This window comes from Myxocyprinus asiaticus, chromosome 41 (assembly GCF_019703515.2).
Source record: "Myxocyprinus asiaticus isolate MX2 ecotype Aquarium Trade chromosome 41, UBuf_Myxa_2, whole genome shotgun sequence".
NCBI classification, from domain to species: domain Eukaryota; kingdom Metazoa; phylum Chordata; class Actinopteri; order Cypriniformes; family Catostomidae; genus Myxocyprinus; species Myxocyprinus asiaticus.
Genome location: NC_059384.1, coordinates 11,674,862 through 11,702,529, shown reverse-complemented (window position 1 = coordinate 11,702,529; position 27,668 = coordinate 11,674,862). Strand labels below are relative to the sequence as shown.

General features: G+C 38.7%; 2 protein-coding genes across 3 annotated transcripts in view; both read right to left on the bottom strand.

Moving 5' to 3' along the window:
• Positions 1 to 582: 582 nt before the first annotated feature.
• Positions 583 to 6,195, bottom strand: LOC127431619 (E3 ubiquitin-protein ligase MSL2-like). Of its 2 annotated transcripts, none has more exons than XM_051682144.1 (2): positions 4,538 to 4,979; positions 583 to 3,765 (listed from the first exon to the last, which is right to left on the bottom strand). In XM_051682144.1, exon 2 carries the CDS (start codon positions 3,683 to 3,685, stop codon positions 2,093 to 2,095), a length of 1,593 nt encoding a protein of 530 aa, XP_051538104.1. In that variant the 5' UTR covers positions 3,686 to 3,765; positions 4,538 to 4,979; the 3' UTR covers positions 583 to 2,092. The 2 variants fall into 2 exon arrangements, with proteins under 2 accessions (XP_051538104.1, XP_051538103.1); XM_051682143.1 differs by lacking the exon at positions 4,538 to 4,979 and adding an exon at positions 4,986 to 6,195 and having other exon boundaries at positions 584 to 3,765.
• A 4,101-nt stretch (positions 6,196 to 10,296) lies between these two features.
• Positions 10,297 to 27,668, bottom strand: part of LOC127431606 (cohesin subunit SA-1-like) — a 36,435-nt gene continuing 19,063 nt past the window's right edge. The window contains exons 2-34 of the mRNA XM_051682101.1: positions 25,658 to 25,822; positions 25,233 to 25,350; positions 24,983 to 25,120; positions 24,756 to 24,852; positions 24,046 to 24,122; positions 23,731 to 23,935; positions 22,878 to 23,029; positions 22,686 to 22,759; positions 22,466 to 22,589; positions 22,230 to 22,328; positions 22,040 to 22,119; positions 21,819 to 21,926; positions 21,604 to 21,718; positions 21,390 to 21,507; positions 21,164 to 21,267; positions 20,986 to 21,078; positions 20,810 to 20,899; positions 20,433 to 20,636; positions 20,259 to 20,329; positions 20,063 to 20,150; positions 18,255 to 18,335; positions 18,032 to 18,124; positions 17,002 to 17,176; positions 15,601 to 15,740; positions 15,407 to 15,508; positions 15,143 to 15,291; positions 13,902 to 14,030; positions 12,980 to 13,188; positions 12,603 to 12,777; positions 12,221 to 12,334; positions 11,780 to 11,894; positions 11,532 to 11,612; positions 10,297 to 11,374 (exon numbers count right to left, since the gene is read on the bottom strand). Coding sequence (XP_051538061.1) covers positions 11,351 to 11,374; positions 11,532 to 11,612; positions 11,780 to 11,894; positions 12,221 to 12,334; positions 12,603 to 12,777; positions 12,980 to 13,188; positions 13,902 to 14,030; positions 15,143 to 15,291; positions 15,407 to 15,508; positions 15,601 to 15,740; positions 17,002 to 17,176; positions 18,032 to 18,124; positions 18,255 to 18,335; positions 20,063 to 20,150; positions 20,259 to 20,329; positions 20,433 to 20,636; positions 20,810 to 20,899; positions 20,986 to 21,078; positions 21,164 to 21,267; positions 21,390 to 21,507; positions 21,604 to 21,718; positions 21,819 to 21,926; positions 22,040 to 22,119; positions 22,230 to 22,328; positions 22,466 to 22,589; positions 22,686 to 22,759; positions 22,878 to 23,029; positions 23,731 to 23,935; positions 24,046 to 24,122; positions 24,756 to 24,852; positions 24,983 to 25,120; positions 25,233 to 25,350; positions 25,658 to 25,686 — 3,771 coding nt within the window. The 5' untranslated portion in view covers positions 25,687 to 25,822 and the 3' untranslated portion in view covers positions 10,297 to 11,350. The remainder of the gene's footprint in view (positions 11,375 to 11,531; positions 11,613 to 11,779; positions 11,895 to 12,220; positions 12,335 to 12,602; positions 12,778 to 12,979; positions 13,189 to 13,901; positions 14,031 to 15,142; positions 15,292 to 15,406; positions 15,509 to 15,600; positions 15,741 to 17,001; positions 17,177 to 18,031; positions 18,125 to 18,254; positions 18,336 to 20,062; positions 20,151 to 20,258; positions 20,330 to 20,432; positions 20,637 to 20,809; positions 20,900 to 20,985; positions 21,079 to 21,163; positions 21,268 to 21,389; positions 21,508 to 21,603; positions 21,719 to 21,818; positions 21,927 to 22,039; positions 22,120 to 22,229; positions 22,329 to 22,465; positions 22,590 to 22,685; positions 22,760 to 22,877; positions 23,030 to 23,730; positions 23,936 to 24,045; positions 24,123 to 24,755; positions 24,853 to 24,982; positions 25,121 to 25,232; positions 25,351 to 25,657; positions 25,823 to 27,668) is intronic.

Sequence of the window (27,668 nt, the reverse complement as noted above, 5' to 3'; positions counted from 1 at the left end):
AAAATTATTTTACTGAGCAAATATTATACATTTGCATGTTTTTGCCATAAATTTGGTTTGTTACATATTTAAATAACGTCTGACTGCTACATTAAAGCCAGCTAGTGATGTTTCTTACCTCTGGTGTACTTATTTATTATAAATAATTATTGTGTCCAACCACATGTATACGCAGGTTTAGCTACAGTGACATTACAATAATAATTATATAATGAATAAATGTTTATACCAGTGGATTTCCGTTGAAAATAAATAAGTCTACTCAAGCTCACAGTTGATTGGTCCGTGCTTTCTGTACATCATTTAGAAAGTTCACTTCGACGCGTCCAAGCCATTGCGGCGCGTCACTGTCACGCTTTCACATGCATCAAATGCGTTTTGTCTGTTGCCCCCTTGTGGTACATGTTCGTCAATACAAATGCTGGGCTAAAATCAAATGCATTACTGCACAACATAGATTTGTTCTATTACTTAGTTCAGACTTTTAAGGACAACTGATTCCAGTTAACTATCAAGTTTTTTTTTTTTTTTTTGGTGTGAAACATAAGCATTTAACAATCATATCATATATTTTTATTTATCTCTGATGCTTTAGGTGTATTATACAGTGTATTGTTTCAAATATAGGCTACTGCAGACAAATATGCTACAGTTTAAGACATTAACACAGTATTTATGGATTTCCTACGTTCAAGTGGCACAGTGAACCTTGCTTACCTAAGCAACAATAGTTCCTGAGATAGAATATGAATTATTTGCCTATTAAAAGAGCATGTATAAAACTAATCATGCACTACTGTGACAGCCCTTGTAAAATAATGTTGTCTTGCTGAAACTTGCATTCCTATTGCATTAAATATTGTGAAGAAACACTACTGAGGAACTTTCTGCCATTTAACAGAACCTGCTCTTCAGTCTATACCCACCTTCATGTTACATCAGAATGTCACCTCAGCATAAACATTGCACATGTAGTCTCCTGTACACTCATGGAACAGTTGCATTAACAAGTTATGCACTAACATATGGACAGCATTTGTTTCATTTCAGTGCCTTGCTCCGATTGTAACACACTGTTGTAATTGTTTGCAGCACCCATTGTTAAACAGCACTACATCTGTATGAAGCTGTGTTTGGTGTTTCTTATCTTTCTGTGATCTTGATGTGCATTCAAGCTTTATCATGCAAACCACCTTTCTAAACATGTTAATATGATTCATACAATCTCAACCAGAAGTAATAGTCTGTGTAAGCAGGTCATTTAGAGTACATTAATTCATAAGGAATTTGTGAAATGAAAGACACGAGTCATGTTAGGATTTTTCTTTTTGTGGAAATATGTTACATTTATATTACAGTTATTGAAATGCCCCAAGGGAAAAAAATAACAGTTTGAGACAGCAAAAACTAGCACAATCAGGACAACAAAATTTAGACAGAAAACCATACATACTGCATTTGTGACTTGCATCTGTAGAAAGGGTATCCAGCTGATGCCCTGGGCGGACCATAATCTATGTTAAGTGATACCCAATAAATACTGCAAATGTTGTTAATGTAACTTACAAAATATATCATATAATGTACTTTTTAATTGAATTCCATAAGTTTGTGTACAAAAAATGTTTATAAATACACCCAGTCTCTACTGATGCTGTAGGGTACCATTTAATTTTTATCAGGTCTCATCCCCTAACCTACAAACTGAAAATCTTCCACATATGCACATAGCGTGACCCACAACAATGAGGTCAGGTATATCTTGCCAAAGATCATGCATTAAAGATCACTTGTACTACAACATAAAATAGGAAAACCTTTCCCAAATGAAAACAGTAACCTGTCTCATCTCTCATCTGAACTCATAATGGTGTGCAAGAAAACCCAAAGTAGTAGTACAAATTATTTAAAGGCACAAACTTCGGCAATAACTAGTTCAATTGATAATGTGAACTGGAACAAAATCACAGTAGCTGCCTTATCACGGACTCTGCTGGCATCAGCCCCTCTGTAAAGTGCCACCACACTGAGATACAAGTCGGTTTTGAATACGGGAGTTGGACAATGATGGTAAAGGAGAATTTTCCCGTGCTTAGTCAAACCTCATGTCTAATGGTTCATCAAATCCTTTGTCTTCGTGTGGTCCAGTAGCCAAGAAGGAGGCCACAGGTGAGCCAGCAGCTGTGGAGACATTAAGCATCCCAGCCGCCCCACTACCAGCGGCATTACGCACTGCAATGCTGGTGACGTTAATGCCCAAAGTGAGTCTTGTCTGCTCAAGGGCTTTCTCTGGCACCGCAAAGGCCTCCAGTTTCTTCTCACCATTGGCCATGTAGGAATTTTGGCAGCCCCTGCATATGCAGTCCAGACAAGCTTTGCGGTTGGAGTAACAAGGGCATCGCTGTCCACGGCAAGTAAGAACACTTGGGTTTTGAGTTGCTCTGCCGCATTTGCAGCCCTTTTTCTCTTGCGCCTTTTTATAAACCACTTTCGTGGGGCTACCTGGAATAAGGGTGGTACTCATAATCCGTTCTTTCGTCTTCTCTTTCGATTTGGGAGTTGCCTGTTTGGATTTTGTACAGGCCTTTTTGGGTCCATGGTGGTCAAGAGTCTTTTTGAAATTTTTAGCAGGCACCAGTAATGTCTTGCCCACTTTAGAAAGGCCCCCACCATTGGGCACTGCCGCCATGTGGGGGATAGTCTGAACTGGGGATTCAGGTTCACATTTAATAGGAACAGGGGCTGAGATGCCCAACGTAGGGCCCCGGATGAAGGTGGAAATGGGTAGGGGTTGAATCTTTTCACTGTCACTCTCAGACCGAGAGCGCTTCCGATTGGACCGAGGCACTCTTGGCGTCACCGCGGAACAGGATATTCCCGAAGGTTGTGGAGTTTTCTGGGACGTTGGGTGCTGGGGCATGAGAACTTCTTGCGAATCGTGTGGGAGTGAGGAAAGCTGCCGAATTGGGTCTACAGATGTGGTTGAACAACCAAATGGTCCATTCAAGTTCCCCGAAGGTTCGAGGGTTGACTGTAAGATAGCAGGACATTCATCCTGGGGTACATGGTCTGGTTCAAGAGTCCTGAGCACCTCCTCTACACTCAAGAGGAGAGTGCCACCATCATGCTTAATATCCTCTCCAAACCCACAAATGTCCACGGTAGTAGTACAAAATTCCTCGCCAGCAGCCACTACGGCTTCACACACGGGGATCTCATTTGTAAAACTCTCTTCTTTCACCACCTCACCTCCACTCTCGCCCGTGTCTGAAACATTTGTCTCTAGTGAAGGCAAGCTGCCGGTTAATTCCTCCACATTGGTCAAACAATTACAATCTTGGAGACCATTTACCCCTACAGGACTGAGGTCCTGTTCCTTGATCTCAGTAGAAGGGGACTGGCCCTCATCAGGGAGTGTTTCTGACGTAGAGGGTGTAGGAGACTGGTTTGTCAAAGTCAGAGAGAGTGACTCCTCCCCCTGCCTACTGTCCAATGTGAGGCCCTCATGCAACAGAGCCAGTATGTCTGGGGCCCCTCCCACTGCACTTGAAATGTTCTGGGCGAGAGGAGATTCTGCAATGTACTCGCAGAGCTTTCTGTAACAGTCGACCAAGATGCACAGCTGCTTATTCTCTTCAAATTGCTCATAGTCTTTACACCAGCTGCACGATGGTTTCATCATCATCTTTTTGCCTTTACAAGATTTACAGACATAGTGCTGGCACGATGAGTTGGTAGGAGCTATTGGATCTTGGAGCAAATTTCCTAAATGAAGAAATCAAACAATTTCAGACCATGAAAAACATTACAGCTCATTTAAAAACACATCAACATGCAAATTCTTCCATATATTGCTAGATGGTGCTATTTATCAACAGCCCTACTAAATTGGGAGCTCCTACACTGTGTAGCTTTAAAATACCATTCAGCACTGCAAATCAGCTTTGCAGATCCAAAGCAAGATGAAAGGAATATTCTGGGTTGAGCTCAATCAACAGCATTTGTGGCATAATGTTGATTATCACAAAAAAAGATTGACTCGTCCCTCCTTTTCTTAAAAAAAGCAGCAAAAATCAAGGTTACAGTGAGGCACTTACAATGGAAGTGAATGGGGCCAATTTCTGGAGGGTTTAAAGGAAGAAGTGTGAAGCTTATTATTTTATAAAAGCACTTATATTAATTCTTCCGTTAAAAATTGTGTATTATTTGAGCTGTAAAGTTGTTTAAATAGTCATTTTTGGGTTGCAGCATTACAGCGCCATGGCAACAAAGTTGTAATATTGGATATTTTTTAACAAATAAAAGGTTAGTAAGTGATTTTATCACACTAAAATCTTGTTTACATGTCTTGAGGCAATATTTTTGAATATGTTAATGTTTACAGATTGGCCCCATTCACTTCCATTGTAAGTACCTCACTGTAACCCAGATTTTTGCTTTTGTTAAAGGAGGGACAAGTCGAAATTATTTTTAATCAACATTATGCTTGTATTAAACCGGGAATATTCCTTAAAGTAATTAACATTATATTGTATACCGTATATATTTGATCATCGAGGGTTCTGTAACATTCAAGACCCACATAGTCATGTGATATTGCATGTTGTAGATCATATTACATACTCGGCATATGGTTAGCAGGGGACCCAAATACAAACACAAATGCATCCTCTTAATAAACACATGCACATCTATCATATAAACGTCCCTTGATTAATATTACTATCATTCGATTACTATTTTATTAAAAGATGAGAAATGTGCCATTATTGTTTGGATTCAGTATTGATAACAATTCAAAAGCATTATTAAAAAAATATTATTGCTGCTGTTGTCATTGTGGGTCAGGAATGTGTGGAGACTATGGGGGTGTGTCATGGTCGGTGGAGCTTTGGGAGATCACGAGCAGCTATGAGCATGCATTTATCAAGCAGACGCGATCATGCAAGCATGCAATGATCAAGAAGAATAAAAATGACTCTCACCGCACACAAGGCAGGCTAGAGACTGTCTGAAAAAAGGCAAGAGCTTATAGATTTCCGCCAAAGCCTGGGGGTCCCGGGGATCGCACTGCAGCACCGACCGACAAGCTGACACGTAGAGAGTGGTCGCATTCACCGGGTTCATCTCAGCAGTGTCGCGCTAGACAGATCCACTCCGGGGAGGAAAAAAAACAGAAAAGGAGCGACGGTACAAGGCTTCAATCCCGCCAACAGCCCGCGATTCATCAATGCTAATGCATCCGGGCTTGCGATTCCGTCGAGAGCGAAATGCAGAGAATGCTTTATGCATGCGAAGATTTCATCAGATATTCAACTATCGGTGCACAAGCACGCAAAATGTGTCTTTATCCAGGAGCATTCATTAAAACCACTCCATCTTAGCGTTTGCCCCTCTTCCACGGCACTAAATACGCCCAAATCATCATCACAATCGGATAAAAGAGCATCCACGTTGATCCGATTCAAAAAACATTTACAGAAGCATTTGCAAAATACGCTCAGCAATACTCCATAAAAATCGGTGTTATAGTTTCGATTTAAAATTCAACAACAACAACACGCTGGTGGCGCTCTTCACCCCGCCGGGCCTCCAAATAACCACCAAATTCAAACAGAGAGCACAGATTATTCGTATCCTGTATTAGAGCAGTCCTTATTTGCAATGCTATTCCAGCGGATTATTTAGTATTTTAGTCGCGCATATGCGCAGGACGGGACGCAAGCACCGTCTCTCTGTTATTGTCCGCCGCTCTTCATGGCGCTGCCGCTGCAAAAAAAGAAAACAGGCCGCTTTTTGTGTGTACCAGGTCTTCCAATGTGCGCTAAACAAGTAGAGTTAGTGCGCCAGTGATTCACCATGCATGCCTGCAATGTAACTGCGGGTCGCGTATAACAAAGAGCCGCGAGTTTAACGTCCGTTTGATGTGAATTATACCGGCCGACAGTGTGAACTGCTCCTCCAGGATATCAGGAACAAAAATAGGCCGCTTCTCTTCTTTTTAGCATTTATCCTGCCGTTTTCCTTTCGTTTTAGACGCGTTGGACGTGTTGAGCCTGATAAAAAGACGACTTTATCCACACAATAAATGCACAAATCATCCCTTTGCAGAAAAATATATAGATATATATTCAGTAGCGATTTTGAAATATATGTGTATTTGAAAAGGCTTCTCCCCTCCCTTCCTCTCCGCATTAGAACACGGAGGGGGCGCTGCTGTCCACATCTCGCGAGAACAAGACAAGATGGTTTATGCTCGGCCGTGTTGATCTCGCGATACTACCTCCAGCTTGAGAGGCTGGCGTCGCTATCTCGCGAGAAGAGATCGCAAACCCGTGTGGGCGACTGGTTACCTTGGTTACATAAAACGTTATGTGTGTGGGGCGTGGCTCCTCAAAGAGTAAACAACACGTCCAGCGGGAGAATAAACATATATAAAATAATACGAAAAATTATTAAGATGTCACTATCTTGCCTTTATTACTAAGTTATGCTTATGATAGCATTCAAGATACCTGAGAGAGGGAAATAAGTAAATAACGTAATGCTACATTTAGGAATATTACGGGTTCATCACAAGTTAAAATAAATCCGCAGCATTTGTGGCATAATGTTGATTACCCCAAAAAAATAATTTCGTGTCGTCTGTTTTTTTTTTTTTTTTTTTTAAAGAGGCACTTGCAATGGACGTGAATGGGGGCAATTTTTTTTTTTTTTTTTTTTTGTAGGGTTTCATGGCAGAAATGTGAAGCTTATAATTTTATAAAAGCACGTACATTAATTCTTCTGTTAAAACTCATGTATTATTTGACTGTAAAGTTGTTTTTTACAGTCGGTTTTGGGTTTACTGACTTCCTCATGGCAACGAAGTTGTAAAATTGGCTATAACTTTACACAGAAAAGATTAGAAAGCGATTTAATCACACTAAAATCATGTTAACTCACATATTGTTTATGTGCTGTGGCTATACTTTTGAAACAGTGAGTATTTTAATGTTTACGGATTGGCCCCATTCACTTCCATTGTAAGTGCCTCACTGTGACAGATTTTATTTTTTATTTTTTTAAAGAAAAGAACGGACGAGTCAAAATATTTTTTGTGGTAATCAATATAATGCCACAAATGCTGTAGATTCACCTTAACTTGTATTGAACCCGGAATATTCCTTTAATGCACTATAATAAAATCTAAAAGGTACAGTTCTCAGAGCTGAACAGGGAGTATTGAATAATTATTATTTTGAAAAAAGTAAAAGGGTACTCTAAACAAAAACAATAAAGCATTAACAAATATATTATAATAAAAAAACACAACTGAAATATGTTAATCTGACAGTAACTGCCAAGTTTACGATCTCTTTTTAGTTTTTTAGTTTATCCCTTTAAACTCGGATGGGCGAGAAAAAATAAAAATAAAAATATTACTAAACACAGCCTTGACCAACACAAAATAGGCATCGTTTTAAAAAGCTGTACTTTACAATGCATGTAGGCATTATGACCGAAACTGAACAATTGATTTGAAATTTGCAGACAAATCAGAAGAATTCATTTCCCCCCCCCCCCCACCCCTTTTCTCCAAAATTTGGAATGCCCAATTCCCAATGCGCTCTAAATCCTCGTGGTGGCATAGTGACTCGCCTCAATCCGGGTGGGAGGACGAATCTCTGTTGCCTCCGAATCTGAGACGCCAATCTGCGCATTTTATCATGTGTCTTGTTGAACCCGTTACCACCATTTAACTCACCAGCCCCACCGAGAGCGAGAACCACAGTATAGCGACCATGAGGAAGTTAACCCATGTGACTCTACTCTCCCTAGCAACTGGGCCAATGTGGTTGCTTAGGAGACCTGGATGGAGTCACTCAAAAGCCCTCGAACTCGCGACTCCAGGGGTGGTAGTCAGTGTCTTTACTGGCCGAGCTACTCAGGACCACTAGAAGTGTTCAGTTTTGATAATTAACAAAACATTTTGCATTGCACATATTAATAAATTAAAAACATCAAACTGATCAAATGGCCATGTGTCATATGCCATTGGAAAGCTCTCAAAGAGTAGAATACAACCAACTTGTTTTTTTCTTACCAACAGACAAAAATATACCAGTATATGTCAAAGACATTTAAATAAGCAGATACTTAAGAGCCTTTGATTGAATCATTATTGCAGTGATTAATATGTTTCAGCTGGTAACAATTCTTTAACCCTGTAGTGTAAGTGTAGCTTCTTATTTCTTAAACAACCATGTTGGAAAACATATCCCGTGGTCGTGGAAAATATGTTACTGTGTTTCAGAAGGGGCAAATTATTGGCCTGCATCAAGTAAAGAAAACCACTAAGGAGATAGCTAAAATCACTGGAATTGTGTTGAGAACTGCCCAACACATTATTAAAACCTGGAAGGATAGTGGTGAACCATCAGCTTCGCAGAAGAAATGTGGTTGGAAAAAAATTGAAAACTTCAATTTGTTAGGGAGCATAAAGATTGGACTGTGGAGCAATAAAAAAAAAGGTCATGTGGTCTGATGAGTCCAGATTTACCCTATTCCAAAGCGATGGGGACATCAGAGTAAGCAGGGAAGCGCATGAAGCATCTGGAGGCAGCTGACTACCTGAATGTACTGAATGACCAGGTTATCCCATCAATGGATTTTTTTCCCCCCCTGACAGCATGGGCATATTCCAGGATGACAATGCCAAGATTCATTGGCTCAAATTGTGAAAGAGTGGTTCAGGGAGCATGAGGAATCATTTTCACACATGAATTGGCCACCACAGAATCCTGATCTTAACCCTGTTGAAAGTCTTTGGGATGTGCTGGAGAAGACTTTACAGAGTAGTTCAAATCTCCTGTCATCAATACAAGATCTCGGCCAAAAATTAATGCAACTCTGGATGGAAATAAATGCTGTGACATTGCATAAGGTTGTCGAAACAATGCCATGACAAATGCGCAGCATAATCAAAGCTAAAGGCGATCCAACGAAATATCAGAGTATGTGACTTTTTTTTGGCCAGGCAGTGTACTTGGTAATAGCCACGTATATGTATTTGACATACATGTTACATGTAAACAGGTGTTGCTTATTTTATGTTCTGTTTACTTTTCCTGAAGTCAAGCAAAAATGCTGCAAATATCACATACCATTACTTAGAGATGGTGATTATCTTTAAAACAAGCCCACACACAACGTAATCGGATTCACAGATCATTAGATAATCCACACAAAGCACAATGTACACACAGCACACAATGTGCTATCTGGCTAAAAACACATTAGCTTTCCTGGATCAGATGACTTTATTGGAAACAATGTAGTATGTTGTCCAGCGCGATGGAATACTAAACCAATCGTATTAGGATTCAGATCGCTGCAACCAGAGGTGGAAGTCATCCAAATATGGGTAGAGAGGATCGTTCACTGTAATTACATATGGCCACCACTAGATGGAGTGAAGTACATGACACAGACTCAGTGATGGCTCAAATGACAGAGTGGAACTGAATGAGATCTCGTTCATATGTATAATTATGTTTTTTTTTTTTTTTGTTGTAGTTTGGAGAGGTTTTTGGACACTAGGATAAATAATGTTTGTAAAGCTATAACTTTTGATTGCTTTGTCGTATCAACACAAAATTCATACTTACGTACAGGTGGACATGATTGGGAACAAAACAAAAGCAGTGCTACCTTATTACACCCTAATATATGTGTGTATATATCAAATCAGAAAAATAATAAGAAAAAAAAGGTAATTGTCTGATTTTTCAGCAGTTTCTTAGGCTGAGAGTCTTAGAATTTAACAATCTATATCATTTAAAAATTAGAATTTTCTTTACAATGATAAACACTCGATCCTCTTTTTTTTCTAGAGATATTATCCTTTAACTTTGGGTATGCCACTGAAACACAGAAATCTTTAAAAACACCTCCAGAGCTTAAGGATATTTTATCTTGCAACAAGGTATTTGTATTTTTAATTGCGAATACAACTGGCACATCTAAAGCACTCATGTAACCTACGTTACATTTGTAATCACTACAATTTTGAATTTTAACTGCGCCATCTAATGCCTGCAGTATTTAGCATGCTGTAGAAGCTCAAACACTATGACATCACAATGTATAAAAATGGCATTAGTCTCTTTAAAGGAAATGTATTTAAATGAGAATTGCCATACTGAAAACCAGTAATACATTTACATTTTTAATATTTCTTGATAGAATAATTATGTGGTGAGCTGACTTCCTGATAAAACTATTAGATCTTTTGTAACAATCATGTAACAATCATACTTTTAAATATTTTTATTTAAACATTTCTTAAAAAAAAAAAAAGCAAAGTTTGAACAGTGAAAAGGTTAAAATAATGATAATCCCACTGAATAGTATCTAAAGCACCATTCTAAACAAGGGTTCTGACATCACTCTTCCAATTCCACACAGGCTCTATAAAAACCTGCCGTGTGGATTTCCAGATGAACATAAAAGCCCACTGAACAGTCAATATTATTCACAGCTTTGTGTGAAAGCTACAATGTGTCCACAAATGCACAGTAAAAAGGTAAATCACTGAGCAGAATCTAAACAGGAGGTAAACATGTCTTTAAAATGAGAACAAGTTCTTTAACAACAGACTTGTCTAAAAACACATAACCAGTGTGTCTGAATTACAGAATACAACTATAATTTCCTTCAAAATAACTTGTATGAACATTATGTAAAAGTTTTAGTAGTTTTTCCAAAAAAAGTTGGCTTTCATCAATCTGATGTTATCATTTTCAAAATCATATTAAAAATATTGAATGTTGTATAAGTTGGGTGCATAAAGGGCAACCGGACATCTGGATAAAATGATTACGGCCTTAACATGGCTTCTTTAAATTCACCCTGAACAAAGCTGCAACATGGATTGGTGATTAAGTCTTAAAAGTAACTAGAATGTAATGAGTCGTGAAGTGTCGTAAACGTTTATCTGAACAATTTCTGATTAAACAGCATTTGCTTGAAGAAATCAATGAATGATAAAAAGAAAATTAAGAAACTATAGAGAGGAACCAATACTGCTGAGATGTTGCTGAATGCTACTACTGCCGAAATTTTAACACTATTAAAAAGTGAGCAGATTGTAGATTTTAAGACTCTCTCGGTCTTTATTATTTTAAGGAAATTCTAACAGGAAATGTTCACAATGAGATTATGGCCCGACCAAATTCACAAAACCAAGAGAGGAAGCTCACACGCTTGTGTACAGTTGAGTGAAATGTCTATTAAAGCACAACATAAAAAGTTACGATGTGATTCTTGTTGGTTGCTGGTTGTAGTAACTCCTAGAGGTTGTAATCTCTCAAAACATCTGCATTCCAAATCCCTATTAGAGGAAGAAGTAAACAAAATAAAAGAATTAGTATTTCCTTCTCAATAGCACCAATAGCAATAGCAAATAAATGCTCAAATTATGCTTTTTTTTTTTTATTTTATTATTTTTTTTTTTTAAATAAGTGAGGTTATCAGTCAAGTGCCCTTACAGGATCATCTTCCATTATGGCTGTAGAGTCAAAAAAGTCTGGTCTGAGTTCGGCTCTCTCTCTCCGGTTCCTTGATGCTGGCTAAAAAGTGGAAAGGCCAGAAGAGCAAGAATAACATATCTGCAAAGATCCAATCTAACAGATGAACATATGTTGTATTATGACATGGTCATGATGTTTGCCAGAAACATTAGAAAACACCCTTAAGAACCTTCATAGCAGAGATCAGCACATCAGCAAAGTCTTACCAGATCAATCACCATGGTATCCTCAAATTCCTCATTCATGTCCTCTAGCTGACCACGTGATGACATCATTACATCCTCAAAAATGGGCTCAGCGTCATCTTCCATTAGACCTCGCCTGAATGAAATATCTCAAGTTCAAAGGTCTGATAAATACAATCAAGTGACTTTTCCAGCTTACTGATCAGGCATTATTAATTGGCAAGGGCCAGAATTCAATAGCAGCATTTCCACCATCGAGACAACTGTGGGTGTGCTAATAGGGGCCAGGGCCAGTTGCATTCTCTTGGTACTGATGGGAATGCTTTAACTACCTCAATGAACAATCATTGGTGATTAACTATACAATGAAGTAGCATACTACTTAACATGCAACCTATTGATGATTAAGAGTCTTAGAAGGGGGACACATGAGCTTTCTGAGATGTCAGTGCGTGTACGTACACCTGCTGTCTCACTCCACCACTGCGTGATTTCATGTAGTTCATCCCTCCTCTCTCTTTTCTGTTCACCTCTTCCATCTTCTGCTGATCCAACCAGGACATCTGCATCTGAGGACTGATAGTGAGGGTACAAGACATGGCGGATAGGAGCAGTTAGAAAATGTTTTCAGCAGGTGCTCAAATTATGCAAGAATAAACTTTGGATCCTGACTATCTTCCTTTTGCTAATTTAACGACATACAAATCGTTTGTATTTTAATGTTTTTAAATAAATCTGGGACTAAAAAATATATAGTGGTATGCAACAGTAAGTTTAATGGTCACTGGACAGTAGCCCCCAAAAATACTCAACAATAGTTTTTTTTAAAGCTCTAATTCCATACTTGTGCATGTAGTCTGGTTCTGAGCCTGGTTCTGATGAGTCTTGGTCTGGGATGTGTTCTGCTGCCTGTCTGGTGTTCTCTCGGAGGACCGTGGATGTGAGCTGTGGGGTGAGGAGGCCCCCTGGTGTCTGGAGTGTGTCATTGCGCATCACCCATGAGCTGTCAACACTCTCCTCTGTCACATGACACAAAAACAGCCCTTAAGGACCAATCAGATTCCTCTCAAAAGATTACAACTCTCTGTGAGGTGAGACTCGAGGAAATAAGATGCTATTTTAAGTACAGCCAGGATGTTTACTGATGTGTTGTATAAAGAACAATTCATTTGAATGCATTTGTGTTAAACTCTCTTGTATGAGTGTAAGACTTTATTCTACCCTCTGGGCGTCTTTTTTGCTGTGGCTGTCGCCCTCTTTTGCTGCGGACTGTGCTGGCTTTGCTAGACATGCTACCACCAGTGGTGACTGAGAGGCGGTCATCATCTCCACCCGTCAGCAGGGAGTTCCTGTATGCAATGAGAGGCAGCCAGACGTCCTCTCTTCTTTCCATCATGTACTCTGTCATAAACTTCTCCAGGTAGGAATGACTGCAGCGGAAATAGATTGTACAGAGGGAATCAATCACACCATAACAAATTGACATATACACTCACTAAACACTTTATTAGAAACACTATGGTCCTAATAAAGTGCCCGACGTGGTCTTCTGCTGTTGTAGCCCATCCGCCTCAAGGTTCGAAGTGTTGTGCATTCTGAGATGCTATTCTGCTCACTACAATTGTACAGTGTGATTATCTGAGTTGTTGTAGCCTTTCTGTCAGCTCCAACCAGTCTGGCCATTCTCTGCTGATCTCTCTCATCAACAAGGCATTTCTGTCTGCAGAACTGCCACTCACTGGATGTTTTTTGTTTTTGGCACCACCAACTCTAGAGACTGTTGTGTGTGAAAATCCCAGGAGATCAGCAGTTACAGAAATACTCAAACCAGCCCGTCTGGCACCAACAATCATGCCACGGTCAAAATAACTGAGATCACATATTCTTCCCATTCTGATGATTGATATGAACATTACCTGAAGCTCCTGACCTGTATATGCCTTATTTTATGCATTGCACTAATGCCACACGATTAGCTGATTAGATAATCGCATTGAATAAGTAAGGTGTACAGGTGTACCAAATATAGTGCTAGATGAGTATAAATGCATAAACAGACTACAAACAGTTTTAGTTTCTACAATTTAGAAGATACTATTTGAAAAAAAAAAAAAAAAAAAAAAAAAAAAAACCCTGTACTTACACAGTCTTTTTGTCCTGCCGTAGAAGTTTGGAGGAGAACTCACAAAGAACCTCCAGGAAGGCCAGATTTGGTGGTGGGTACTCCGGTCCTTTTGGATTCGGGACCTTGAAGGCGAACTCTATTCCATCCCTGAGGTAGTTCCAACATATTATATATTACGTTTTAATCAAAAGTATGTATTTAAACCTAGATTTTTGGTTCTTGCATGTGCAAAAATATGCCAGAATGATGCAGGGGTGTTGTGAGTGGTTGAAAGGCCATTGCTATCCAGGTGCTAATTAGTTAGGAGTGGGAATATAGTGTGTTGCTGTGTGGTTGCTAGGGTGTTCTGAAGGGGTTGCTTACTGACCCAAAGCAAAAAGATCCCACCCCCAAGTCTGTATAATATTCTGGTCCCTTGATATGACTCAATCTCTCCATCAGTGGAAGTCTATGGGATTTATAGTCCCTAGACAAATACAGTTTGAAAAAGTTTGATTGCTTAGAAAAGTAATAACATGCCTCTCCAAAATAAGCCACGTGATTTGAGCTATCATTTAAGTTCGTAGTACAAATGGTGCTGGACAAGTTAAGCTAATACTTAGGGTTAGTGGTTCTCATCCCTAACCTAAAGTTTGAGCAATAGTAATAGTGATGCTTGCTTTAGATCAGACTTATAATTCTTCATATACGAAGTCTGAAGTAATGTTCAAGACTGCGGATCTGCCGGGCCTGGGTAGCTCAGCGAGTATTGATGCTGACTACCATCCCTGGAGTCGCGAGTTTGAATCCAGGGCGTGCTGAGTGACTCCAGCCAGTTCTCCTAAGCAACCAAATTGGCCCAGTTGCTAGGGAGGGTAGAGTCACATGGGGTAACCTCCTCGTGGTCGCTATAATGTGTGGTTCTCGCTCTTGATGGGGCGCGTGGTTGTGCGTGGATGCCATGGAGAATAGCGTGGGCCTCCACACGCGCTATGTCTCTGCGGTAACACACTCAATAAGCCACGTGATAAGATGCGTGGATTGACGGTCTCACACGCGGAGGCTGAGTGAGACCGTCTTTACCACTGAGCTACCCAGGCCCCCTTACTTTTTAACATTTGAGATTCGTCCTCCGCCACCCTGATTGAGGCGAGTCACTACACCACCATGAGAACTTAGAGCGCATTTGGAATTGGGCATTCCAAATAAAAAAATAAAAAATAAAAAAAAACAACAAAAAAAATTAAAAAAAAAGACTGCAGATCTGCAGAGCTTCTTACTTGTGCAATGTGGCCACAGCCTCCCTGGTTTTGATCTGGTCCAGCCCAAATGTAAGTGCAAAGCGGCGAGCCAGCTCCTTAATGCCACTGACATGAGAGGATGTTCGGTCCAGGCTAGGTCCTTGGTCCTGGATCAGCTCATTAAAGAGCTGCAAAAAGGGAAAGAGACTAATTGTAAAGTTGAAGAAGCAAGAAAGAAAGTGCCTTGGAGCAAAAACTCAAATCAACTGCAAAATGAGCAGATCCTAAAATCAAATTCCTTACCTGCTGCAAGCTGAGGATAAGGGTCTTTGCACACTGGATCTTGTCCATCTGTCTGGCCTTACTCAAGGTTTCTTTGATGATGTCTCCATAGTCATTGTAATACTGAAAAATGAACAGCAGCCTCATGAATCACTTTTAAACCAGCACTGTACAGATTTGGGTGCTTTAAATTAATGGCATGGAGTTTCTCGTACTTTCATGTATTGTTTGAAAATGTCAGCAGCAGATGGCATGTCCACGATATCATAGATAATGAGTTTGCAGAAGGCGGCCAACAGATTCCTTCTCTTATGAAGAGCCTCTATCTTATTGGCTTCATCCTCCTCTTCACCCTCTGAAAGAAACAGACCCCGCATAAACTTTAGTTTGAATAGGTTTAAGAGCCATCGTGTTGAATTGTGTTTTTATTTTAGCATTGCATTTTAGTATTAGGATTTAGTATTTTGTCAACACCAGTGTCAACAGTTTTGGTAACACTTTCTATGAAGCCCATATTTATAATGCATTATAAAGTCATTATAACTGCATTATAATGCATTCATAATCTCTCATAATACATACTATAATGTTATAACTTCTCAAATAATTGCTACAGTTATAATACTTATTCATAGCTATACCTAAAAGAGTATAATGCAACATAACACAATAAACATCCAATTTTATCCTCAAAAGTTATAATGCAATATACAGTATATATTATTTATCGTAAAATTGCTGTCCACAAAAACAGCATAGTGTAAACGGTCATAAGGACTGACGTGATCATATACAATTAGTGGTCTTGTCCTGCTTTAAGTAAAGTTACAAAAGCAATGTCTTCTGACATAGTCTTTACATACACTTGTAATATGCATCACAAGTTTATATAATGGAATGTATAGAAAATTGCACAGAATACAAAGGAACACACATTCTTGATGTACATTTTGAGACAGTAAACACTTGTAAAGCAACAAGGTTAAAACATGTAATCTTATGAATGTTAATATGAAGACATTGCTTTTGTCAATTTACTTAAAACATTACTAATATACAGCATATAATAAAAATATATACACATCTACAGATCAAATTTGATGTTGGTCATGTTATAATGCATTATATTATAAGATATAACTATGAATAGGCAAGTATTATAATATATTATAATTGTGGTTACAATTATTTATGAGATGTTACAACATATTATAGGAGACTTTTCGAATGCATTAAAATGCATGTATATGATCTTCATTGAAAGTGTTTCCACAGTTTTATTTATAGATCACATTTAAAAACAATTTAATTGTTCAGCCCAATTTAAGTGTTTGAGTGTTTGTTTGTCCCAAACAGGGGCTGATCAACAGAAACACTGAAATTGTAGGGTAGTAATGGTTTGTGACTTTAGACAATAAAGAGCCAATAGTTAGCTCAAACATTTTCATATTTTTTGATGATAGGGTTTACTGATTTTTGTGAATTATTGTGATATACCCTAACATGCTTGAATGTCATTTTTAAGAAATACACAAACAAATCAATTTCGCATTAATTCACTGCCTATCTCAGGATGGTTCTGCAAAAGGTTTAAGTGTGTTGGGACAGACACACACCCATGCTCTGATTTTCATCATCCTGGTCAATAAACACATGATCCAGGACAAAGTTGAGCAGCTCATTTTGCAGAGTGCTGTCTGGATTGAAGACCAATGGCTGCAGAGCTTCTCGACCGCCTGTGATCAACTGGTGACTGAAGATCATCAGGAGGTCACACAGCAACATGAATGCCTGTGGAGATACAACAGTGAAACACCTGCTTCTAAAACCAATAAAGTGACTCGTGGAAACATAAGGTGAGGTTTGAAATCTTTGCATTTGAAATTTAAGATACAAAAATAGCCACAGCATAATTATATGAATGGCTTAATGACATGAATGAGAGTTTGTAAGAGTTATTGATAAAGGCCTATTTGCACCAAGATCTATAACTATATTAGCATCCACACCAACGGATGATAATGTTCTGTTTATTCTAAGCACACACTGCAGTTGTCACAGTCAAGAAAATGGATGTAGATGACCTGCTACCGCTCTGTTTGGCAAAGGAAACCAAAAGAGAAACAGACGACTACAAATTCAAAGGAGACAAGACAATGTTGTGGACATTACCGCTGGATACCTGAGAAAATGTTATGCTACCAGCTTGAGTTAGTTTTTTATTATCTCAATTTCGTTAACACTGAATAAGAATGCAGAGGAAATATTGTCGGTTCTTAAGCAGAAGTTTTCATTTTGTTCGTGTGTGTAATAAGTGGCGATCCGGTGTTGGGATGTGTTATTTTGAAGATGAGTGCACGTTGCAGCTGAGCCCTTTAAAGTTGGATGGATTTTGATTGGCTGTTAATGTTTTTATTGTTCATCTGCTGAAAACATATATAAATAAAAAAAATAAAAAATTGCTGTTGTTATTGTTATAGCTGTGATGTGGACTCCACTATTCTCTTAGAGTTAGAAAGATTTTTGAAACTTTATGGTTATAATTATCGTTATAGTTCTAGCTGTGAATGGGCCTTAAATGGATTCCACACATTATACAATTGATTTATTAGCAAGGCAACAAACAAACAAAATTTTCCACCTCACCTGCTCTTTGACTGGAGTGTTCACATTAGACAGGCACTGTTGGCAAACCGCTAGGAAAGACTTCACCACTCTTCTTAATGCCAAAAAATCATCCTGCCAAAGAAACACACAAAAGGGATATATGTCTTAGAATAACGCCAATTTTTAAAAGAATGCAAATAAAGAGAACTTGTGAACTTGATGTAATATGAAGAATTTATTTGCAGTAAAGCGTCTGTTGCACCTTTGCTGGATCTCCCTCAGTAATTTTCACCAGTTGCCACAGGATGGAGTAATGAGAGCACTGCAGAGCCTGGACAGCAATCTGATCACAACAAAAGGAAAATCTATGCATTATTTGGGTAGTGCGTTGTGATAAAAAGAGCTGTTGCATAATATGTAATAACTTTGTTATTTTGATATATTGCCAGGTTTCTATGTTATCCATTTTTGTGAATTTTTAGATTTAATTTAGTCCGAAAAGCTCACACCTAGGCTGACGAATAAATTGTCAAACATATAACTGCGATTATGACGATTAATTGTCTGTTTTTGGGCTTTCAAGATTATGACGATTAATTGTCATACAAATTGTTATGCTTTTGTCATAGGTGTATGTGTGCTTCATAAACCTTAAGAAGTCATTTTTTATATTTAACTTTTTACATGATTTCCTTTAAGGCTTTAAAAACTTATGACATTAAAAAATTATATTTTAAATATCAAAATATTTTAAAAATACTTAAAATCTCACTCTATTTTTGGTCAACTTTAGTCATGGTCCATTTTGCATTTACACTGTTTTTTGTTGGAACCCAGCTAACCTGAACAGCTATTATATTATATTATGTATTAAATTATATTGTATTAAAGTATGCAATAGTAAAAATATTTCTATCCAAAATTCTTTCACACCTTACTTTAAATGAGATTCTGTTTTCTTAATTCTTTCATCTCGGGCATGACACAGGGCTCCTCTGTGTCACTGCATGTCATAAACAAGGTGTATGAATCCACAACGACAGATAACTTTGGCCATTACACAATCATTAAATTAAATTAAAGTAAAACCGGAGCGCTTTGCATTCACTAAAATCCTTGTTTATATTTTTCCGGGAGTTTGGCGCGAACCTTCGCAGATGGCACGTGCATCACAGCGCTTCAAGTCCAGTTCTGAAGCGGTTAATCTTTTCACGCTCTTCAGGAACTGCACTCAGTGCAATCCCACAGTGCGCCTCAGTGAGACGGTAGTTGTTTAATTGAATGAGACACTCAAATGTGCCATTCATTCCCTTATTTGTACAGTAAAATATGATTTGAATTTAAAGTGCACAATAGTCAGACGATTATTTAATAATCGTGACAGGCCTACTCACACCACTTTATTTAAATGTTAAAAAGTAAGAGGGGCCTGGGTAGCTCAGTGGTAAAGATGCTGGCTACCACCCCTGGAGTTGCGAGTTCGAATCCCAGGGCGTGCTGAGTGACTCCAGCCAGGTCTGGACTGAGGCATTCCAAATTGAAAAAAAAAAAAAAAAAAAAAAAAAAAAAAAAAAAAACAACACTTATGGTCTAAAAGATCCTAACGTTGGGGGCCTGGGTAGCGAGTAAAGACGCTGACTACCACCCCTGGAGTTGCGAGTTCAAATCCATGCCTGCTGAGCGACTCAAGCCAGGTCTCCTAAGCAACCAAATTGGCCCAGTTGCTAGGGAGGGTAAAGTCACATGGGGTAACCTTCTCGTGGTTGCTATAATGTGGTTTTAATGTGGTTCTCTCGGTGGGGCACGTGGCGAGTTGTGCGTGGATGCCGCGGAGAATAGCGTGAAGCCTCCTCACGTGCTATGTCTCCGCGGTAATGCGCACAACAAGCCACGTGATAAGATGCACAGATTGACGGTCTCAGACGTGGAGGCAACTGAGGTTTGTCCTCCGCCACCTGGATTGAGGCGAGTCACTATGCCACCATGAGGACTTAGAGCGCCTTGGGAATTGAGCATTCCAAATTGGGGAAAAAAAGGGAAGGAAAAAAAAAAAAAGATCCTAACGTTTACCTGCTCTGGCATGGAGCCTTGTTCAATCCCCATCTTCAATAATCGATAGCAGGTTTTGAAAAGGTCCCACTTTGTAAGGTCATGTGCACTGCAAAGCATGCAAAACAAACCTGAGGTACAGCACACACACACACACACTGTAGACAGACACAAACTCTGCATTACCAGTAGAAAGACAAAAGTGTTGCTTTCTTACTTATGGAAAGCAGTGAGCTTCTTTAACGTTGAAAGAACATTGTAAATATCATCGTCATCTGCTTCATCACCCTGGAAGACAGACAATTTTCAACAACCGTTTCAAATGCCTAAAAGCTATTCCCCCATTTTTCACAAATGAGAGGAAAAGCTCTGAAATCAAGTTGCATTTCACCTCCTGCAGCAGGTCTTCCACTGAGTGACCGAATTTGTCTGTGAGCTCATCAATGAGCTGGCTGCGAGCGATATCTACTCGATTCATGATGGTGTACTCCTCGCTGCACAAGATGCTGTAGGTCTTGCTGCACGCCTCGAGTACCTCCGATTCCGTTTGCTTCTCCACCACCACCCGGATCTGCTTCAGCAGGGCGTCCAGATGCTAAATATGGCCAGGAGAAGAGGTAGGAATAAAGTTTGGGAGAAAACAGAGTTAGAGAGAGAGAAAGACAAGAAAAAGATATCAACACTTCACAGAATTAGAACTTAGAATGTCTACATTTCACGTAGACATCTTCAAAGTTGCAGATGCAGTCGGGGTGTGTAACGACAGACCTTTTCCATTCGCCCTGAACTGTAGACCTCAAGATCAAAGTACTGAGGGATCTGCAGGAGGTTCGCAACCTTTTCAGCATCAGCCTGGTACTGAAATCAGAAGCAGGAGGAATATGAAGCATTTTGTCATACATTTCCTCTACTCCCATCGCTAAAGTTAGACTATGCTTCTTTACCTTTGACAGTAGCATTGGAAGAGCAACAATCAAGTGCTCAGTTAGTCTGTTCTTATCGTCAATCTGTGTTTTCTTCTCTTTGGCAGTGAGGACCTGAAGGAAACACAGAAAAACAGCATGAAGACATTAAACCATAATGTTTCTATGGTGATGCCCAATTCCACAACTCAGCTCATACCCTCTTTCCTGTTCCTCTGCCCACAGGTGGATGAGCTTCAGCTGCCTGTTTGATGGTGCAGACCATGAGCTCGATCAGTGCACTCTCATGTCTGTCTCCAAGCACTAAAACAAAACCCAAAGCCATAAAGTACTCACGAGAAACTCAGGAAAGAGCTACAAGCTAGATGCATCTAGAAAGATCTTGAACTGAGATAGAAAAAGTGAAGCACTGTGGGGTGCTGTACCCTCTTCCCCCTGCCCAGGGTCCTCCAGCAGGAGCTCTACCATGCAATCCCAGTCTTTCAGCAGATCCTGTGAGCTTTCCCAAAGACTGTCTACCAGGTATGCTGCATGTTCGTGGAGCTGAAACACACAGGAAGACTCAAGATGGTTATTAAAAAAAAAAAAAAAAAAAAAAGTAAATGTTTGATGAATACAGGGTGAAAAAAAATTTCCAACCTCACTCTCCAGGAAGAAAAGCACCAGCATTCTGATCAGGTTTCCATTGGGGCTGTTTCTGCCTCGTCTCTTTGCCAAAGCCTCTTCAGCCTGAGGATCATGTCTGCTGAACAACCTGCAGCCAGACAAGACAAAACAACGTGGAATCACAGGAAATTTTGCTGTGTTTACATTATGTTAAAACAGTATAACACACAGCTGTTCATTCATCTCACTTCCTGTGGAGGAACTCTCCGGCTGCCACGGCAACAGGACGATGAGCTGAATAGACTAGATGGTAGACGTTTTCACAGTCTTCGTTAGATAGAGCATCCTCACTATCACTATAGGAGGAGACGAGAGAGATTAAGAGAAGTTAGAAAGACAGGAGGGATGAGGTCAGATAGAAAATGACAAAGTGAGCTAGAAAAGTAAAGATGAAAACAGAAATACTTACTGCAGAATCAAAGTTACAAGCCGTATGGCCTCTACAGCTACATCATACTCTTTATCCAGCGTCATAGACACAATACGGTCCTGATAGACAGAAAGTGACATCACAACATTTCAGAAACTATGTACAGCACTCAAGTGTATTAAAAACATTGTAATAAAATAAAAATTCTGGTTTGTACAGTTTATGCTACCTTAAAACGATTAGTGAAGAGCTCAAGCTTGGGGAAAAGCTCTCTGTTGGTGTAGAGGGTCTGAAGAGCTTTTAAACATTTGAGTCGAACTTCACCTTGCTGAAAAGGATACAATTATATTTATCAAATTCTACATTACAATTGCACTTTATTACCATTGTCTGTTGTGCAACAAAGATTTCATAAGACAAATGGAAATATAATACACACTAAGAGAGGGAAGGAAAAATTCTCACTCTGTCATGTAGCGTCCAGCCCACATACTTCAAGTAACTGTCATTGAGAAAAGCATCACTGTATAACTTCATCCAAACTCCAATCTCTTCTATGCAAATAGCTCTGATCTCTGCTATAGCATCCCTGAAAGCAAGCAAGGGAACATAACATGAAATTTAGTCCTCTTCTAAAAGAGATTGTGACTTAAAATGTTGTGTTATTTGTATTAATTCCACTCACCTGTAACGATGAACAAAAATACCCTTGAAGATAGAGTTCATCATGTTCTCAATCTCATCTTGGTTTTCTTGAAGCTAGGAACCAGATTAAACAAAGGAAAAATTAAAAATCTGACTGACAATGGATGGATGACCAACACAAATCTTCTCTGGAAAAAAAAAAAGAAAAAAAAGAAAAAGAAAACCGCCCCACCTCCTTCCTCTTCTCAAGCAGCAGTTCCAGCTTCTCATTGGCTCTTTTCCCTGCAACCTTGTTCCGTTCTGCCTCATACTGCCTCTGAGTGTTATCCTGGTTAATGCTCAGGTTTAGAGCGACGTTCACCAGCGCCGTCATCAGCTTCATGGCTGCAGCAGAAAGACACATGACAAGTTTTCAGTTAAATTCAATTTGTATAGTGCTTACAATGCATATTTTTCAAAGCAGATTTACAGAAAATACAAAAATAGACAAAAAAAGAAAAGTGCCTTACAACCCACCACCCCACTTACAAGTTAAGCTCAATCGACAGCATTTGTGACAATACTGATTACCACAAAAATTAATTTTGACTTGCCTCTCCTTTTCTTTAAAAAAAAAAAAAAAAGCAAAAATCTGGGTTCCAGTGAGGTACTTACAATGGAAGTGAATGGGGCCAATCTGTAAACGTTAAAATACTCACCATTTCAAAAGTTAAGCTACAAGAAATAAACAATATGTGTGTTAATGTGATTTTAGTGTGATAAAATTGCTTACTAACCTTCTGTGTAAACATTATGATTTAAACGACTTTACAACTCAAATAATATATGAGTTTTAACAGATAAATTAATATAAAGCGCTATAAGCTTCACATTTCTGCCTTTAAACCCCCCCAAAACTGGCCCAATTCACTTCCATTGTAAGTGTCTTACTGTAACTCAGATTTTGCCTTTTTTTTTTTATTAAACTTTAAGGACGGACTATTTGAAATTAATTTTTTGTATTAATCAACATTGTCACAAATGATGTCAATTGAGTTTAACTTGTACTGAACCCAGAATATTCTTTAAGGTCAAAAGTGACTGACCTGCTAGCGTGCTGGTGTGTCTAAAGGCTCGGACCTGTGAGTCTGAGAGCCCAGTAAGTAAAGAGATGACCGTGTCCATCATGTACTCATCATAGATAATGCTGTACTGACACTGACGGATCAGAACCATGATGAACTCGCAGAAGTTATATCTGAATTTCTTCCACTGTGGCCCTGTCATTGTTAGAGGGTAGTCACCGCTGTCCTGGATTTGATAACGAAAAGGTTTAGACAAAATCTCAATAAAACTGCATTATTGACGAACCTAATAAAAAAATAAAAAAAATAAAATAAAAAAAAAACACCATAACAAACCTCATCAAACTCCTCTGTCATTTTCCTTATAATTTCGGCATTCTGCATGTTCCTGAACATCTCGATCCTTACAGTACCTGTGAGTCACATGAATAAATCACATCAGTGTGGTTTGGAGTCCACAATATCAGACAAAAACATATTTGGACACCTAAACATTTCTGAATCACACCTACACTGCTGTTCAAAAGCTTGGGGTCACTTGACTGAAATGTTTCTCATGATCTTAATCTTTTGATCTTAAGGCGTATGCTTAAATGCTTGAAATTAGTTATGTAGGCAAAAGTATAATTGTACCAACATATTAATTTATTTCATTACAAAACTAAAAGCAGCCAATAAGTGCCCAACATAGATGGGAACTTCTTCAGTACTGTTTAAAAATCATCCCAGGGTGATACCTCAAGAAGTTGGTTGAGAAAATGTCAAGATACATGTCTGCCAATTCTAGGCAAAGGGTGACTACAGTGAAGATGCTAAAATAACACAATTTTGATTTGTTTAGGATTTTGTTTAGCCACAACATAATTCCCATAGTTCCGTTTCTGTTATTCCATAGTTTTCATGACTTTACTATTATAGTAAAATGTGAATAACAGTAATAATAATAATAATAATAATAATAATAATAATGAGCAAGTGTCCCTAAACTTTAGACCTGTAGTGTACATATTTACAGTATCTACATTTACAGATGAAATCCAAGTTACCTTTACATCCAGAGCAGTGAATGAAGAAGTTAATCAGATCTAGGAGTGCCATGTCTCTATCTTGCTTGTACGATTCAATCCAGTCATCAATGACACACTGGAAACAATCAAGAAGATGGAAATGATCACAAAAATAAACACACATAAAAAAAACCAAATAATAATAATTAAAAAAAAAAAACACTTGATGACGATGTCTTTGTGTAGGGGGACATCCTTCATCTTACCTGCATGGCACTTTTGCCTTGTTTGACCACCTCAAACAGAGTGCCGGGTTCCATCCCCTCTCCATTCTGATAGGCCACTCCATTCGGCTTCCTGCCCCCTTTATCAACTGGTGATCGCCGGGCCTTCTTACTGGCTGCCTGGTAAAAAACAACAACCACAGAGCACTGTGACAAATAGAATGCTTGACATCATGCACGTTAGGTTAACAGTAATACAAGCAAAAGATTTGATCAACAGTGCTGGTCTTACCCCTTGTTTTCCAGGCCTGCCTCTCTTTTTCTTGCCTTTTCCTTCCCCAGAGTCATCTAGTTCACTGACGCTCATGCCAAGACTCACTGTGTCGCTCTGCCCATCATTTGAAGAGTCCCTGCACAGAGCAATGCAAATATTTATTAACACCTTTTAATATATATATATATATATATATATATATTAAAAAGGACCCAAAAAAGAAAATTGTCCAAATCAAAACACACAGTGTTATTTTTAATGTGGAACACAAAAAGGAGAACTTTGAAGGATCTTTTCACAGCTCTTTTACATACGACAACAGTTGACTATGGCTGTTTAAGCTTTAAAGGGGCCAAAAAACACTATATTTGGGTAAACGATTCCTTTAACGTAGTGTGCTACTGCATATGGGTTACATAAATAATTTAAAAAGCTTTGCTTACTGTAATACAGGAAATTCTGAGTTGATCATTTTGGGTCCACTGACAAAATGAGGGGACTTCTAGAAACGTATCACCCAGCAAATGCGTGATTGTGTTTGAAATGGCAGTACAGGGTCCCGATAACAATTTTTCAGTTCAGGCCAAGAATGCTTCAGACCACATAACCTGAGAATGGACAGTAAACAAAAGTTCAATTAGGATTATATATGAAGGAAAAGTAAAACAGGAAAACAGCAGTTTAAATTAGCAAGCGATCTTTTCAGACATATTTTGGAAACATCAGCTGGACATTTACTGAATTATGCACTCAAAAAAAGAGTGGGGTTAACAAAACAACCACACTGCCTTTTTCCAGAGCAGCCTGTATTTCTCCTGAGGTTACCTGTGGGTTTTTCTTTGTATCCGAAACAATTCTTCTGGTAGTCGTGGCTGAAATCTTTCTTGGTCTACCTGACCTTGACGTGGTATCAAAAGATCCCCGAATTTTCCACTTCTTAATAAGTGATTGAACAGTATTGACTGGCATTTTCAAGGCTTTGGATATCTTTTTATATCCTTTTCCATCTTTATAAAGTTCCATTACCTTGTTACGCAGGTCTTTTGACAGTTCTTTTCTGCTCCCCATGGCTCAGTATCTAGCCTGCTCAGTGCATCCACGTGAGAGTTAACAAACTCATTGACTATTTATACACGGACACTAATTGCAATTTAAAAAGCCACAGGTGTGGGAAATTAACCTTTAATTGCCATTTAAACCTGTGTGTGTCACCTTGTGTGTCTGTAACAAGGCCAAACATTCAAGGGTATGTAAACTTTTGATCAGGGCCATTTGAGTGATTTCTGTTATCATTATGATTTAAAAAGGAGCCAAACAACTATGTGATAATAAATGGCTTCATATGATCACTATTCTTAAATAAAAGACAGTTTTTTTGCATGATCAGTCATTTTCAAAATCAATGCCAAAATTTCACAATTTCTGCCAGGGAATGCAAACTTTTGAGCACACCCGTGTATAATATATTATATATATATATATATATATATATTATATTATATACACACACACACACACACACACTATATGGCCAAAAGTTTGTGGACACCCCCTTCTAATTAACGAATTTGGTTATTCCATTAAATCCAGTAAAGAAAAATCTTAATGTTTTTTTATGTAATGGCTTGGGCTTTGTGTGCTTCCAAATTTGTGGCAACTGTTTGGGGATAGCCCTTTTCTGTTCCAACATGATAATGCCCCTGTGAACAAAGTGAGGTCCATAAAGAAATGGTTTACTGTGTTTGGTGTGGAAGAAATTGACTGGCCTGCACAAAGCCCAGACCTGAACCCCACTGATCACTTATGGGGTGAACTGGAACAGCAACTGTAAGTCAGGCCCCATTGACCAACATCAGTTCCTGACCTCACTGATAGCCTTGTGTCTGAATGAGAGCAAATCCCTGCAGCCATGTTACTACATACAGTATAGTGGAAAGCATTCCCAAAAGAGTGGAAGCTGTTTTTACAGCAAAGGGGGAAATTGATGCTTAAGGTTTTGAAATCAAATGTTCATCAAGCACATATGGTGTCCACAAACTTTTGGCCATATAGTGTGTGTGTAATATATATGAATTAAAATATAAAAATCAAACTTTTAAAATTGCCATTTTAAAACAATTGATATTGAAGTAAAATTATTAACATCACAAAGCCACTAGGGGCAGCGCAAGCCATGCTTTTTCAATGAAACCACACTCCAGGGATGAGATGATAAAAATATGCAACAGCACACAATGCAATCATGATAACTACTTTTTAATGTATTACTACAAACCAAAATTTGTCTTAACTACTTGTGCATGATGAAAAAATACCAAATCACATTTTAAAAAAGAAACACTGCCATTAGGGGGCAGACCAAGCATGGTTTTTCCCTGTTGCTGTGGAAACAGCAAAAATGAAGGAAGACACAACAGATAAATCATTTATGTCAAGAGAAAATGGGAAATAAGA

Excerpts from the sequence above, each read along its gene's own strand:
- LOC127431619 (XM_051682143.1), bottom strand. The coding sequence starts at position 5,127 with ATGAACCCGGTGAATGCGACCACTCTCTACGTGTCAGCTTGTCGGTCG. Across the intron at positions 3,766-4,985 it reads TCTAGCCTGCCTTGTGTGCG|GAAATTTGCTCCAAGATCCA; the intron begins GTGAGAGTCATT and ends TTCTTCATTTAG.